General features: G+C 49.6%; 1 protein-coding gene across 2 annotated transcripts in view; it reads left to right on the top strand.

Moving 5' to 3' along the window:
- The first annotated feature begins 4,199 nt into the window (after positions 1-4,199).
- DRGX (dorsal root ganglia homeobox) overlaps positions 4,200-15,705 on the top strand; it is a 32,069-nt gene continuing 20,563 nt past the window's right edge. The window contains exons 1-6 of one of the 2 annotated variants that reach the window (XM_074337260.2): positions 4,200-4,335; positions 4,741-4,855; positions 9,065-9,162; positions 10,091-10,192; positions 13,174-13,352; positions 13,433-13,545. In XM_074337260.2, coding sequence (XP_074193361.1) covers positions 4,822-4,855; positions 9,065-9,162; positions 10,091-10,192; positions 13,174-13,352; positions 13,433-13,545 — 526 coding nt within the window. In that variant the 5' untranslated portion in view covers positions 4,200-4,335; positions 4,741-4,821. The other variant, XM_019730163.3, reaches the window with a different exon arrangement.

Genomic DNA, 15,705 nt, shown 5'->3' with positions numbered 1-15,705 from the left:
TTGTTTCCATAGTCCCCTGTTCATCCGGAATCTCAATTAGCTGCTACTTTCCCCCATATATTCTATTGTGTTTAGTCAACCTAAGCTTTCTTGGCAATTTCTAAAACTACAAAATAGTACATTTGCTGACAAGTACAGAATGTGGTGTCCATACTGAGCCAGCATATGTGGCTCCTTCTGCGTGGGGACAGCTGTGTGGCCACTGGGGATTACACCAGAGAGGACTTTAAAACATATAATAACAAAACAACATTACAAATGACCAGGACCTTTCTAAAACACATAAATAGGAATTCAGTATGTTTTGTTCTTCCTGAGAATCGAGGTATTTTATCTGCTGTTATCATTTCAGACTGTGTTTACTGAAGTTGTTTCTGCTAAAGAAAGTTTTAAAAGGGAGATTGGGAAAATCTCTTCTGAACACAATTTAAATCTCAAGTCCAACATATATTCATGCATTCTGGCTCAAAAGATGTTGACAGTGGTGCCTCCAAATGGTTCTCCAGTTTTCCTAACACAGAGCAAATGGTAAGAAATCAATACCGTATGTAGGTTTTGAGACATCAACCTGGAGCCTCAAATCCCTACTATTTTCTAAGGAGTTAAGATTCTTTTCAGGAATCAATTTAAAATAATTCATAATTCAACTGAAAGCCAATTTAGGGCTTAGAGGTATAGATGCTTCAACTTCCAGAATTTTATTGCTGCTCTCAGTGTTTGTGAGATGACAATTTTCCCTTCACAGAGCAAGCTTAAAATTAGAAAAATCAAACACCCATTAGAGAAAGCAGGTTGACTCTCTTATTAATTGATATAGGGATGTACATCTCCCATTATCCAGGCAGGAGCCCAGCACATTCCCCTCATTTTCAGGGGCCAGAGCCTGGGTCAGCAGCAGCCCGGTTGGCCTAAGCCGGAGCTGTCTGCCTTTAAGAGCTGGGCTTGAATTTTCAGTGGTAGGGATGTGCTGTCCTGGGGGAACCGCCTCTGCAGCACCTGCACATAAATCTTAGGGGTGTTGTGTTACTGTCGCTTCGTTTTATTTTCTAAAAAGTGAACAACCTTGAAAGTTGAATTCCCCACTCTGTTCTGGCTTCTTTCTGCTCTGCTGGACAGGAGGTAAAGTAGCACGCCTGTTTAGTAACCAGAAAATGGTTCTTACAGGGAACGGAGACTCTGCGGCCGCTGTGTGTGAAAAACGGAGAAGGAGCATTGAGGACCAACCACAGAATTGTCTCCTTCCAGAGGCTGGAAGCAACCCAGGTGGGGGTAGGAAGGGCGAGAATCTGTTGAAATATGACCCCGGTTTTAACTTGAAGCATTTCCGTCCTAATAGAAGCCCCCTCTAATGTCTTCTACAGCTTTGATTTTGGAACACGTCACATTCCTCATTAAAGCAATCACTGTTAAAACATAAAGCAACACAGGATTTATTTCTTCATTAAACTGATGATCCGTATATGAAGCCAATTAACATTACGAGTCCGGTGAACACCAAGTGTAAAGAGGTTAGAGAAAATTAAAAGCAGTCACCTTGGTCTTTACATAAAGAAAGTACACTTTTAGGTTGTAAATCATCAGTGTCCAAGCGGGACAGATCGGTGAATTTGGTTAATTGGAAAATACATTTTACCGCACAAGAATTAAGGAAAAATAACCTTTTCGTTACTAACGTCCTTTTTTAGGGGGGAGGAGAACGGTAACAAATACATATTAGTCAGCTTCTCCCTGGCCCCGGGTTGTCTGAGACAAGCGGAGGGAAAAAGGGGCTTCGCGTCCTCAAAGTTTGCTGTAGCTTTTCGTTCCTAAGGTTGCTCGGTTGTTTCTTTATTCGCTGTTTTGCCAACAGGAACGATCCTGGCCTCTCGGCTCGGGGAGAGGGGACGTCTGTCAAGGCGAGGCCAAGGGTCCTGAGCTGGCTCCGAGCCCCGCGCGAGGTGGGTGTTTTCCGGGAGCAGAGCTGGTTGTCCCTCCACGGAGGACAACTCGCGGACGCTTCCCGGCTGGAGCACCGGACAGGAGCCGCGCGCGGGACTGCGGAGTCGAGATTTTGGTGTGTGCTGTGAGCGCTGAATGCACGTCCCAAGTAAATTTCGCAGGTTTGTACCAGACAGGATACGGGTGGGTCCCCGGAACGCCCGGGATCCTGCCGGGCGAGTACGCCGCAGCGCAGCGCAGCACCCCAGGAGGACGCTCAGGACCCGCCTCATTTCACTCCGCTATCTCAGAGGAACCAGTGCCGCGGTCTAGGGTTTTGATCCTCCGGTTGCCCGCAGCCCCGGAACATATCTGGGCCTTTTTGCCTCAGCAGATGTCGCGGATGGGCAGCTGATACTGGGGCTAGGACCTCGTTGGGTTTTGCGGCCAAGCCGGCGCCGGGCGCCTGGGACCGAGGGTCCTCTGACATATACTCTGGTGCTCCTGGAGCATCTTGGCGGAACCGGCCCGGATGCCAAGCGAATCCTCACTTCGCTTCACAGGACACGCAGGCAGGAGCTGCCACCTAGGGTAGGTGGGAGCCTGAGAAGGCTTTTGGCAGACCCAGGCGAGCAAAGGGAGCCTCGGGCTCCAAAGAGCAGGGGTCCTCTGAGAGACACAGGGAGAGAGACCGCGCGCGCTCAGCCTCTTGTCCGGGGCCGAGAGACGATCGGCTCTCGGGGCCCCAGCCCTCCCTGGGCGACGTGAAAACAGCGCTCTCAGCGGCCCCGCCGGCCCGGTCTGCTACCGCACCTGCCTCCCAACGTGTAGGCCCGCAGCCTGGACTCGCTGAGTCGATGGCCCTGGCCGAGCTGGTGCCGCGGGCTCTCTCTGCTCTGAACCCAGTCGGAGTTTCCAGCGGTTTCTTTCGTGTAGCCGGCCCGACTCACCGCGCCAGGGCGGGCGGTGCCCAAAAGGGGCCGCTGAGGTGCACCCGGCTGCAACTTGCCTCCGCAGGAGCCGTGCCGCCTCTTCCTCCAGGCGGTTTTCGGAGGGGAGTCCACGGGCGGCCCAGGGCCCCAGCACTCTGCCCTCCAGCTCGTTGCGCCTCGCCGGGGCTGGTGGTGCACGTGTGGGCCCGCCGGGTCTTTTGTTTCCAACGCACTGTGTCTTTAAGGTCAAGGCTGGATCCCAGGCGGTGCAGGGACCGGACCCACCGCCTCGCCATGGCTCCTGAACGCAGCATTAGAATGTTTATAAAATATTCAATTTATGCAGTCTGTCCAAGAAGCCATCGTCCCAAAATAAAACCAGCAGTCTAGACGGAACACAGACACCAGAACTTATCAACAGTTGTCTGACTTGCATCTTCTGATGCATCTTGAGTGGGTCATAATACCAACTTTATTTTCAGTGGTGCATAAATTAATTACACGCATTTAATAACCAAAATATCATTATATTCCCCCTTTAATATCATAAAGGCTTTCCGCCAGGGAAGCACTTAATAGTGCAGGGGGCCGTAACGGGCTATTATCCTGGTGTAATGCTATTACAGAACCAATTATGCGCCATTAGACTTGCTTTTTTTGCAGTTTATGTGATTTGATCCAATCCCGCGCCCCTGACTTGAAAATTTCAGCTCGGTACTTTAGAGTTTAATTTTCACCCAGGCAGAGGGAAGGGCGGTCTCTCTCTGCTGAGTGTCTGCCTCCGATGCATTTTAAAAGTAATTGCGGAGGGTCCCACCGCATATCATTTGCATCGAGAAGCAAACATAAATTCAAGGACCCCTTGCTGAGAACAAAATCAAACTTTCCTTTTGTACGGTCGCTTGGAAAGGGAAACCGTGTGCAGAGTCCCCCCAAAACCCATCCGGCGGCAAAAATTAGCAGCGCTTTGTCAATTCGCAGCCCGGGAGCCGCCAGGCCTTTGACAAGGGCGCGCCCAAATCTAAGCTCTCCGGGAGAAAGAAGGTTTGAGTCAGGGGACTCGGGTGGGGGTGGGGTGGAGTGTTAAGAAAATATGCCTTTTTGGGGGGTGGGGGTGATGGTTGTTACCATCCTCTTTTAAAAAAAAGAGGAAAACATTCCTGATGTTTGCCGAGAAATGACGGATTTTTTTTTTTTTTTACACCACGTGGGCCATTTGTAAGGCCCAATAGACCTATCCAAGTTACTCGCTGTAGACAGCGCTGGAAATAATCAGATTAAGGCCAATTATGCGTGAGATTATAAAGGCGAGTGCTGAGCGGCGGCGCGCGCTGTAGACAGACAGCAAGACATCTGGCCACTTCCCGAGTCACTTTTCTGGTCCTGCAGGCGCCAGCCGCGCCGAGCCCCTCCCGCCTCCAGCCGAGCCCAGCGTGCGGACCCGAGGCGGTCACGCTCCGGCCTTCCTCGCCCGCCGCCTGCCGAGGTATGCTCGGCTCCCGACCCGCTCACCGGGCCCCGCGAAACAGGCCTGGGGGCTCGGCTGCCTTCCTGGCGGCGGCTGCTGTTCGCGCAGATGGCCTGGCGCGTTCGCCCGACCCGGCTGCGGTGACCTGGGGGCAGCGCTTGCGCCGGGGACACCTGAGAACCCGGAACTGAGCGAGTATGCATTAGGGCGGGGGTGGGAGCACAACTGTCCGGGAGGTGGACCCGAACCGAAGGGCTGTCCTGTGGATCCCCGGCTTGAGACGGCCCTGTCACCTCCACTCCAGTCCTCAGTGCGCTAACGGTGTTGGGAGGGGATTTTCCCGGAGGGGAGCAGTCGTTGCGCTGCAGGTCGGGCTAGAGCGCAGGCAGAGGGGGACTTAGACAATTGCTGTTTGCTTTGCAGCCAGGCCGGAGCTCCGCACCCCTGTTGGTCCTGCGGTCACCCTCCCGAGTCCGAGCCGTCCAGAGGATTCGGCCGTCCGCAATGTTTTATTTTCACTGTCCGCCACAACTGGAGGGTGAGTAAGAGCAGCGCCCGGCCGCTTTGAAAAGCCTGCGCGGGCCAGAAAGGGCCCAAGCGGCAGTGTGCTGGCGGGTGGTTGGGTCCCAGCTCTGCCAGAGTTGCAGCCGCCGGACGGTGGGTAGAGGCACCCCTGATCCCCTCTCCATACCCCGCTCCTGCCTCTCGCCCCGTTGCCACCTGCCTCCCACCTCCCTCCCCGCCTGAGCTGGGCAGCCCCAGGCTATGCGAGCCTAGGGGACCAGTGGGTCCTCCCAGCACAGATGCTGGTGTCACGCCTCTAATCCGGACTCCCCCGCCCAGGGGGCCGCATCAATCTTTCACGGTGTTTTGCAAACATCCTGAAAAGCCAAGGTGGACTAGGGAGTTGGCCTGCATTGTCCTGGGCCCTACCATGAGCAGGAAAGAGTCTCTGCCTGCTGCCCTCACTCTGGCACAAGGCAATACTGCTCCGGGCCTCAACGTGTGTTCCAGGCCACCTTGGCCCTTTGGAGCCAGGAGGTCCAGCCCACCACCTCTCTGAATGACCTGGCCTGGCTCCTCCTCTGTGACACCCTGGGTCTTTGACCTCAAATGCCTACCACTTCCCACTCTCAGGCACAGCCCAGTGGCCAGGGTATGCGTCTTTGAGGGTCTCCAGGACTTAAAAGAAATTCTGGCTCAGGTTCCTTGGTGTGGTCTCTGCACTGGATTGTTGGTGGGGATAGGTTGGTGAGAAGGGGACAGCTTGGATCCCTGGTACCCCCAGGGTAGTGAGGGTAGTAGAAATTCTCAGGAGTGGGCCCCTTGCACAAGGGGAGATTAGTATGCATGAGGCAAAGCCAAGCCCAAGGAAGGCCCTGGCCCTTTAACAGTGTCGGCCTCAGAGCAGTAGTCTCAGCTGTGGGACATTAGGACTTTTATAACCGTGGGAGCAATACCCACGGTTGTAGTAGTGGGAGCGATACCCACTACTTGGCTTTGACAATTCACTCCTTTGATTTATTTGTGGGGTGGAAGAATTTTGGAAGCCAAGAAATCCAGGGAAGCATGGGGCAGGGCAAAGGTGGTACGATACTGAGAGGCCTAAGTCATCAGAGGGTGCTCACTCGCCCTGCTCCGGGTTACCCTGAGCAGTGGCTGAGGCTCAGCTGCCCAACAACACAGGGGTTTCAGAAGTGTGTTTTTGTTTTTCTCATGGAAGCTTTTAAAAATTCAGTAGGATTTTCTAAAGAGGGCTAATGAGGACCAGTGTTGAAACCCTACCACGTTGATCAGCGTTCCTAAGAAGAAAAGGCCAGCCACTTGCCTGCCTTTCGCGTCCTTTTACCTCCAAGGACCCAAGCAGATGGGCTTTATGAAAAAGTCGAAGTGGTGCATCCCCTGACATTTTACCCCAGGCATGGAGGGAGACCCTCCAAATGTGTACCGGACACATCTTCTCTGCACTTCTGAACCTTGGGTGTGGACTGACTGACACCCAGTGACCCACCTTTCTGGCCAAAGTGGGGACAGCTGAAGTTTTGGGCATTTAGCAGGTGGTGGGCTAAATGACTTAAGGGGAAAGCCCTGTGTGCAGAAGCCTCTTAGGGAGAGTCCTAGTCCAGCCTGTCATGGCCCCCACATTGAGCTGCTGGCTGCTGTCAGCCCAGCTCAGATGGCTCACCTTTCATCCCACACCCCCCCACATCCCACCTTAACGGTGATTCTGATTGATATGATCAGAAGAAAAGGAGATGGGTCTTTAAGATCCTTTTTATCTCTTTGCAGATGTGTTTCTAAGTCAGTTTTGCAGAAAGGGATGTTTATTTTAGTTTAGTGTTTCTGGAGAGGAGGTGATCTGCTGCAGATAGAAAGGCTGAGAACAGACCTTTGGTATATGACATCTCATTGTAGCCTTTCAGCTTTTTAATTTTTATTTTTTTATTAATCTAGAGAGGCATAAAGGAGAAAGAACAGCATGGTTCATACTCTCACTTCTCAGATAATTTTGTACTGATATTACAGTTAAAAGTACAACATATACCTGCTTAAGAAATTAAAACAGAACAGTAACGTATATGTTGAAAAGTGAAATCCTCCTTCTTTACCTCTTTTTCTGAAAGTACTTCTGATTGTTGGTTTTTTTTTGTGATTCCTTCAAGAAAAATACATTTTTTTTGCTGTCATTTATATATATTTTTCGGTATGTGTCATCCCTTACTTGTGCTGAGACATATTGTCATGTCATTCTGAACTTTCCTTTTTTCACTTCATAATAAATACTTTGGGGATTTTTCCATGTCGAAGTATACAGATCTACTGATTTCTTTTAAACAGCTGTGTAGTATTCCATCAGTTATGCAGAAAAATGTCTACTGATGGGGACTTGGGCTATTTTCAGTTTTTTTCTTTAAATTACTATGTTGCCAGGAACATTCTCCTCTGTTTTGTCACTCTTCATAAGTATATTCATAGATTAAATGCCTGTATGTGCACTTAAATTTCTTATGGAAACGGTCGAATTACCCTTTAATCAGGCTGCTGCCACAAGTGGTGAGTGGTGGGCACATTTGATTACACACATATCTGTTTGGGTATCATGATGCCCCTTCCCCCCCCCTTTTTTTTTTGCCAAAATGGTGGAAATACTAGTTCATTGTTCTGTTTTGTTTAATTATTGACAAGTTTTAACAGTCTCATAACATCGACCATTCTACTTATTTTAAAGTAAAAAGCCACTTCTCATATTTTCCTCTTTTCTATTAGGTTGTCAGTCTGTGTTCTTATTAATTTGATGAAGCATCAGCCTTTTTTTAGGATTCAATTTAACATGCAGTGTTTCACTTAAAGCTATTGTGTGTACATGTGGTGAACAATCTGGGACCAGCAGCTGTAAGTTAGAGACTGAGGCTGATTGTGATTGGAGAGCCTCAGAGACTGTGTTCTGTCCTCACCAGTCAAGTGCTTTGTTTCAAAAGGAAACAATTTGGTTTCCCACAAAAATAGTGGAAATAAGACTGTTTTGAGGCTGCCCCTTTAAGTTTCCAGTGAACTGGAGAGAAATATTTGTAAGTAGGGTTTTGAAGAAGAATGGGACTTGGACCGGAAGATAGAGGGAGAAGCTTCAGCAGACAAGGGGGTGTTGTGGCACTGGAGTAGAATACTAAGTGGGAGGGACTCCCTTTAGTAGATGGAATTATTGAAAGCCTAAAGGATCTTGCTTCTTGGGGACTGAGGTCCTTCTGAGGGACGTTGTTGGGGCAGTGTGCCTTGCCAGCTCTTAATGCCGAACATGCAGAGATTCTGACACCAGAGCCCATGGCAGGTATGGCATTCACTAGTTAATGGGAACTTGCTCATTTGTTTTCCTAAGAAGCCATTGTGGACTGTCAAGTAAATGGTGCACATTTGGAAAATGATCTGAATGCACATTTGGGGCAAACTCTGTTCTGGCTTGTTGGGAGCTTTGGAGGTTGCTGGAGGACAGTGGAAAGGACGCCTTTCTTTTGGGAAGCAGGAGCAGTGGGTCCTTTATGAGCCTGGCCAGAGGGTGCGGTGCCCTTTGAGAGTGGCCCTGTGCAAGTCTACCAGGAATTCAGGACGGCGGCTATTGGTGCAGATGTCTTGTTAATTGACATCTATATAACAGATCCACTATGGTGCTGATGAGTTGTGACCAATGGTAATTAATATTCATTTATAAATTTCTTCACTCCTCTTGTCCTGAATTCTAGGAGAAAAGTGCTGAGAAAAGCTCCTGGTGTTTTGTTTCCTCCCAAAACCCCCAGCCCTTAACTCTTGTTGTTTACAGAAACACAGGCGAGTGGACTAACAGGTGAGCAAAAGGAAGACATGGCAGCTTCTATTAAAGGGTCTGAGGTAGGGAATAAGGTAAAGGCACATTGGACAAAGGTGCAGCTGGGAGCTGGAGGGCAGATGAAGGCGCCACCTTACGCCAGTGACCCTTCACAAGAAGCAAACTTGGCTATCTTGGGGAGTAAGGTTGCCACCTGCCCTATGAAATAGGCATAGCTGGGCCTAAATAGGTTACTGGGAGAGAGAGAGCACCAGAGAGCAGAAAAGAGGGGTTTAATAAGAGGAGTGGAGGAAGATACTTTGGGACAGACGGGGCTCTGTCTAGAGAGATGGATTGGTGCCTCTGAAAAAGAGAATAAGCGTGTATAGCCTGGGATGGTGTGAGGACCGGGGGCCCTCAGCCTAGGCTGGTCCTGTTTGCTCCCAGCAGGCACTGCACCCTTTGGCAACCACTCAACAGGAGATTTTGACGATGGGTTTCTGCGCAGAAAACAGCGCCGGAACCGGACAACATTCACTCTTCAGCAGGTAATGAGGGCGTTCCCCTTCTGAGAGTTAGCTGCTTCCTGCTTTCAAAAAAATCAAAGTTTTAGCTACTCTTCTTTGTCTTTTAAAATAAGTCCAACTGATTATGTTAACTGGAGCTTTCTGTTTTCTTGAACAACTTATGTGTCAAGGAATCTGTTTGGGGAGAGGGCATAAGACTTTGACCTTATGATCCCTGATGGTAAGTAAAGAGGCAGTAATGACTGCTCTCATTTGCCTAAGGCTTATTGATAGTCTGGGGAACATTTCCACATCAGCGATGCCATTTGAACTTCCAAAATAACCCTTTGAGGGAGGCAGGTAGGATGTTCTTATCCCCGGAAGGTAGATGAAAAGATGGGCCCAAGAAGCTGAGGGATTTGTAGAAGGTATTGCTGCCCATAAATGGAAGGGCTACAGTTGGAACCCTGATACCGTGTTTCCTGGACCTGGGCCCCTTCCCTTAGATCTGTTCAACTTTAGGAGCAAACTGGAGCAGTCAGGAAGGGGACCAAACACCCTGAGGCAGTTTCTGTGGGACTGACACCGGTGAGGGCCTCTGCAAGTTGTTTCTTTCCTCTTACATCCTATGGTGAATGCTCTGTGGATTGCTCTAATTTATAAGGCTACCTTAGATTTTGATTCCTATGCATATATTTATATGTAAATTCATGTAAATATTTGTACCTCTTTTCTTATTCCTACTTCTCAGGGGAGCACTGAAGTTGTTAGCAAGTCTTAGCTCCCAGGTCCTCGGTGGTTGAAATTTTGATTCTGTGAGATTTTTGCAAAAAGCTCTTTTCTCCCTCTTCTTCCCCTATTTGATCTGTGAACTGACTTCCTTGCCACTCATAGCAAATCTGAAATATGCCTCTGCTTCCTTTTACCCAGCCACAACCCCTCACCAGTAAATATTTCTTCCTTTTCCCAGCTGGAAGCTCTCGAGGCAGTTTTTGCCCAGACTCACTACCCCGATGTCTTCACCCGAGAAGAGCTGGCCATGAAAATCAACCTCACGGAAGCCAGAGTGCAGGTGAGCCTTCTGTTCAATTATTTAATTCCCTAATATTAAAACTGGCAAACTTTTTTTTTTTTTTTTGACATCATGACTGCAGAGTGCACATTTGGCCAAAGAAAGCAAATGAAGACTATCTGTCATTTTCATGATGCACTTTAATAACATCAACATAATGTGGAATATTAGATTAGGTTGATTAATCGGTCATTCATAATTAACTAGTGATAATGTTCTACACTAATTTGTCCGCGTCTCTAAGGTACTAAATTACATCAATGCATATCCATTTCCTTGCTTTGGAGAAAAAAAAAAAGAGCTGAGATGCTATTCTCCAAGCAGCTCTGAGCACTCTGGGGTAAGGCCAGTCAATTGCAGAGAACTGTGTTTTCAGATGGGAACAGGGTAGGATCCGCTTTCCAGAAATTGCATCATGTCCAACTTTTCCCCGGCACGCGGACTCTTTTAGCGAAGTGGATCCGAAGAACATGTGCAATTTAAAAATCTTTAAACGCAGCAGCAAAGGGCTGCCTCGGAGATGAGTACCGCCTGCGGTGACTGTCTCTAGGTAGGATTTTCTTTTTAGAAGCTACACGGTGGTTGCGTTTAAGTGCACAAACTGGCGGAGCCCGGCAGATGTGCCGGAACACGGGAGGAGCAGATTCCCAGCGCCGCCTCTCCCTCTCCGGAGAGCTAGTCTCTGAGCACAATTATATATTCATTTTATTTATGGGGTTTCCTCCATGCTGTTTCTGGTCTTTTTTATGTAGGGGCTTGGGGTTAAGACTATACAAAGATCTAATTGTAGGAAATATAATAGTTTGCTTTCGGTTCCCCTGGGTCATGTTAGTATCTCTTAAAAACCAATGGCTGAAGAGAGATAATGGAATTCTGAGCAGTAAATTGGGGGTTGTAAACAAATTATTTCCCCTATAATCAGATTATGTGATCCTGATTATTAAATCTGAACATGAATCATTGGTCATATGCGGGCAAATTAAACTGATTATTATTTGGAAATGAAAATCTCCTTTGGCCAGGATGCCGTCTTTCCTTTCTTTTTTTAATGCCAGCTTGCCAATAGCTGCCTAAAGACTGAACTGCAAATTGAGATAAATGACACAATTATTGAGCATTCAGAAGTGGAAGATCATAACTTCTCCCTGAAAGGTGCAAGGGTGAGATAGGGGTGGTGACAATTAAAGCTGGGAATTGTTGTTGAGGCTGTTGTTGGCTATTATGCAAACAGACAATGGCTGTGAAGCATTTGTTTAGTGAGCCTCCTGTGTGGGGACATGGGCTTTGGTGGCGGGAAGGGAGCTGTGTTTACATTTACACTGCTTGCTCATTCAAATATGATTAATGTTCTATAAAGCAGGGTCTTAATCGAAGCTGATGTTGTCAAACAATAACTAAATAGGGAAATAAACGACTCCATCACGCTCCTTCCTCAGAAGCAGGCGAACTGTCAGTGCAAAGTCATTAAAATATGATAATGAAAAATAGCTCAATTAAATGTTGTTATAGCTGTGACCTTCATTCAATTAAGACGCAAGAAAGTGTCTGCATTTTGCTTTGCATTTAACTGCCCTAAATTTAGACTAGAGATAAAATCATTATTCAATGGTTGCTGATATGTGCAATTAAAAGCCAACTAGATTAAAAAAGAGAGAAAGAAACCCAGATAAAGGAGAATGAAAATTCGGAGGTGGGATGGGCTGGCAGAGCGCTCAGCCTGTGAACCCTGGCGCTCTTCTCGGCCAGTCTGCTGGCAGGAGGGGGAGAGGAAGGATGTCCCAGGAATAGGAGGGAGATGGAGTCAAGAATTGCTTTTTAAGCCAGAAATTATCTCCTTGGATGGGGGGCAGGAGGAGAGGTTTTGCTGGATGGAGTAAAGAGCAGCAGGATTTCACTGACCTCTGGGAACACCTTGGGCCCAGGCTGCCCGGCTTCTCTGAGGCTGTCTTTCTACAAATGCAGTCTCGGTTTCCAAGGCCTAAAGAATTCTCCATCAGTCTCTAAGAAGGCACTTAGCACAGGTAAATCATAAGCGGTCCCCTAACCTGAGGATGACAGAGATGATAAGGCTAGCTAATGTTTACCAAGTGATGGATTTTTGTTGCCAGGACCAATACTCAGTGTTTTTCATGCATCTCTGTGTTAATCTCCCTAACAATGCTGGGGGTGGCCACTATTATTACCCCCAAACAGTTTGGATCATGGCCCCAGCCAAGCCACTGGCTTTCAAATTGTGGATCTGCCACTTAGTATCCAAATGACGTTCGGTAGGTTAATTGACCTCTCTGTGCTTAGTTTTCTCATCTGTAAAGTGGAGATAGTGGGACTGTCTACCTCCTAGGGTTGCAGTGGGCTCTAAACCAGGTCCACCAAGGTCCAGAATTCTAAACCAGGACTGACTCCAGAGTCAGTGTTTCTAATGGGTACACTGGGCTGTTGGTCATGAACTTGTCATGATGTGTAAGAGATAATTTCAAGGTTAAATCACAGGTATGAGGCCAGACACACTCAGGTACTCAGGCCAAGCCTGCTGGAAGAGTGAAGGAGTATTTTGATGAGGAGACTCCAGGCAGTATTTTATAAATTGCTTGATGATAAAACCTCACCCCCCACCTGCCCTTAGAAAATACATTTCACATGAAATAAATATATTCACATACACTGAGAATTTCCACAAAACAACACTTTTACCTTTACTATGCATTTGGATACTTCTACGATTTAATACTCATTTTAAAAAATGCCTGTCATGCATTGTACATGGATCGTCTGACCTGTCTGAGGGTCTGCAGGTACAGTTTAGAGAGCGTTGCTTTGTCTGATCTTGTGGCGAGGTAGGGCTGCGTCTCTGCAGCCTGCTGCAAGGGACACAAGCTGTGAGTGCTGGGCGCGGGGTCCAGGCATTTGGGCTTGGGTTCTGGTTCCCTCCTCATGCATTATTTTCTGCTTCTGTTGGGTGTGTTTTTCCACGGGGGACTCAGGTTTGGTTCCAGAACCGAAGGGCCAAATGGAGAAAAACAGAGAGAGGGGCCTCTGACCAGGAGCCAGGAGCCAAGGAGCCCATGGCAGAGGTGACACCACCACCTGTGAGGAATGTCAATTCCCCATCCCCTGGAGACCAGGCTCGGAGCAAGAAGGAGGCCCTGGAGGCTCAGCAGAGGTGAGGCTGGCTGGATCCCTCGCCTAAAGGGATGGCAGGCCACAGGGTTGGGAACTCATGTGATTTTCTTTCTCTGCCAGCCTGGGGCGAACTGTGGCTCCCACAGGACCTTTCTTCCCCTCCTGCTTGCCGGGGACCCTCCTGAATACAGCCACATACGCCCAGGCCCTGTCACACGTTGCTTCCCTGAAAGGTGAGTTTGGTTCTACTGGCTGGGGCTTTGCTGGCAGGGTGCCGTCTCCAAGGGGATCCTGGAGATTGTCTGACCATCCTGCTTTCTTGGTTGGGCCCATCCTTGCACCTTGGGCTGTTGTCACTCCTTTTTGCCTTCTGTCAGTCACAGCCAGGATCACAAACAGCATCTGTTTCCACACATACCATCTTTTTTGATTTCCACATGTCCTGAGACCTTAGGGAACTGTCATAAGCATCACTGCACCTGACGGGGGCTTGTCCTAGAGGTGGTCATTTCAAAGTGACTGCTCCCTGCCATTCATAGATTGCTCCCTGCCATTGGTAACAGTTTTAGGAGCTAACCTGCAGCCTGTGGGTGAAGCCTGTGAGGGGCAATCGTCCTTGCTTATGAAGCTTATGAGGCCCCTCTCCATCTGTGCTGCTTGCCCACCTGCCTACCCTGGAGCTCCTGACATCAGAGGTCGGAATGTTAGGATATGTGGTTTTCTAAGATTTGCTCTCTTCTCAGTGGCTGTTATTGTCTGAAGGATAGTAACTAGTAGGGACGTTTTGTCAGGCCCAGAGAGAGGAACTCTTGTGGGCTGTCCATTGGGGATTTCTGAGGCACCTCCACTGGATGAATGGGCCCATCCAGTGTCTCTCAATTTGTGGCCCCAAACCTACTCCTCTTGTGATGGGTCAGGCGCTGTGCTCCCCAGGAGTGGGACTGGGCCCCAGAGAGGGTCTGGGGAAGCCAGTGCTACTATTTCCCTGGGGCCTTGCCTGTCAAGGGTGGGGTTACAGGTGCAGCTGTGGGCTTTTTCCTGATAATAAATGGTGGGAGAGCCGTCCCCCCCACCCCCAGGTGTTCCCTGCTTGTTCTTGTTAGTCTGGGGGGGATGAAAGAGGGCATGATCGGGCCTCCCTGGGGAGTCTCCTGAAGGGAGACGAAGACATACCAGGTATAAGGAACACCACATGCAAAGAGTGCCGGGAGCGGGGAGGAGAATCAGCTTGTCTGGACAACGGGGTGTTGGGTGCTCATGGCAGTGTCCAGGGATAGATGGAGGTGCCTGGCGGGGCCAGAGCTTGAAGGCCCCCAATGATGTGTTCTTGTATTTGGACTTTCCACTGTAGGAGGTGGATCCCCAAAGTCCGGAGCCACTTTTGGGTGGTCCAGCTAGCTGGGTAAATCCCTGTGTACAGATGACTGGCACAGGTTGATGAGGCTTAGCACTTGCCACACTCTCCAAGCCGTCCTCTAGCTGCAGGGCCTTGGTGTTCTGGGGGCCACGTAGGAACCCCCACAGAGCAGTCTTGGGGCACATCCACAGGACACAATAGGCTGATAGTGCTACAGAGAGGAGGTCAGCCGACTGGAAGGGGCTTGGTGATGAGCCAAGCAGAGGCTCTGGATGGGGCAGCAGCCCTGTGCCTCAGTAGGGGCAGCTCAGAGCCTGAGAGGAACCATAACTTCTATACAGGCCCTTCGCTTGCCCCACTCCAGCCTCAGGAATTTGAGGCGACTCCTGCATCTCTTTGCTGTGGCGGCCTGTGTGTGTGGGTGTCTGGCGAGTTAAGTGGAAGCCCTGGTGGTCACCTGGGGTGGCTGAAGGAGGGCAGAGAGGGCACACTGCCGGGGTGGGGGTATAGCGAGCAGGACAGTGTCTGGCTGAGAGGCCAAGGGCAGTGGTGAGAGGGAAACAAGGCAGAGGCTTGTGTCTCCCACACCTGACCCAGGACAGAGGCAGGGGCTTGGGGGAGGGGCTGGCACATCTGTCAGCCTTCCTCTCTTCTGTCATTCCTACTCCCTGGGCCCTTCCCTAATTCCCTAAGCCTTCCTGGCTGGCGCTGACTGCCCCCCCCCCCCCCCCCCCCCCCCCCCCCCCCCCCCCCGCCTGTCTTGTGCCCGCCTGCCTCCCTGGAAACACACTTTCCTTTGATGTTGCCCTTGCCTTGGGGGTGGGGTGTGTAGGAACCTGCGGAGGTGACAGATCACAGTGTGCTCAAAAACCCATGAGAAGTCCTTGGCTACAGTCAGGGGGATGAGGCGTGCTGGGGCAGGTGACACAGGTGGACGTTTCCAGAGCCAGGAAGGTGGTGAGTGAAGGGAGCATGAGGAGACAGTGTCTTCAGTTCCCCCAAACAGATGAGCTCTTACTCACTTTTCTTGAAACAC

This window comes from Rhinolophus sinicus, chromosome 15 (assembly GCF_057876585.1).
Source record: "Rhinolophus sinicus isolate RSI-liver-muscle chromosome 15, RSI-T2T, whole genome shotgun sequence".
NCBI classification, from domain to species: domain Eukaryota; kingdom Metazoa; phylum Chordata; class Mammalia; order Chiroptera; family Rhinolophidae; genus Rhinolophus; species Rhinolophus sinicus.
Note: the sequence above shows the minus strand (reverse complement) of the source record. Positions and strands in the feature narration are given on the sequence as shown.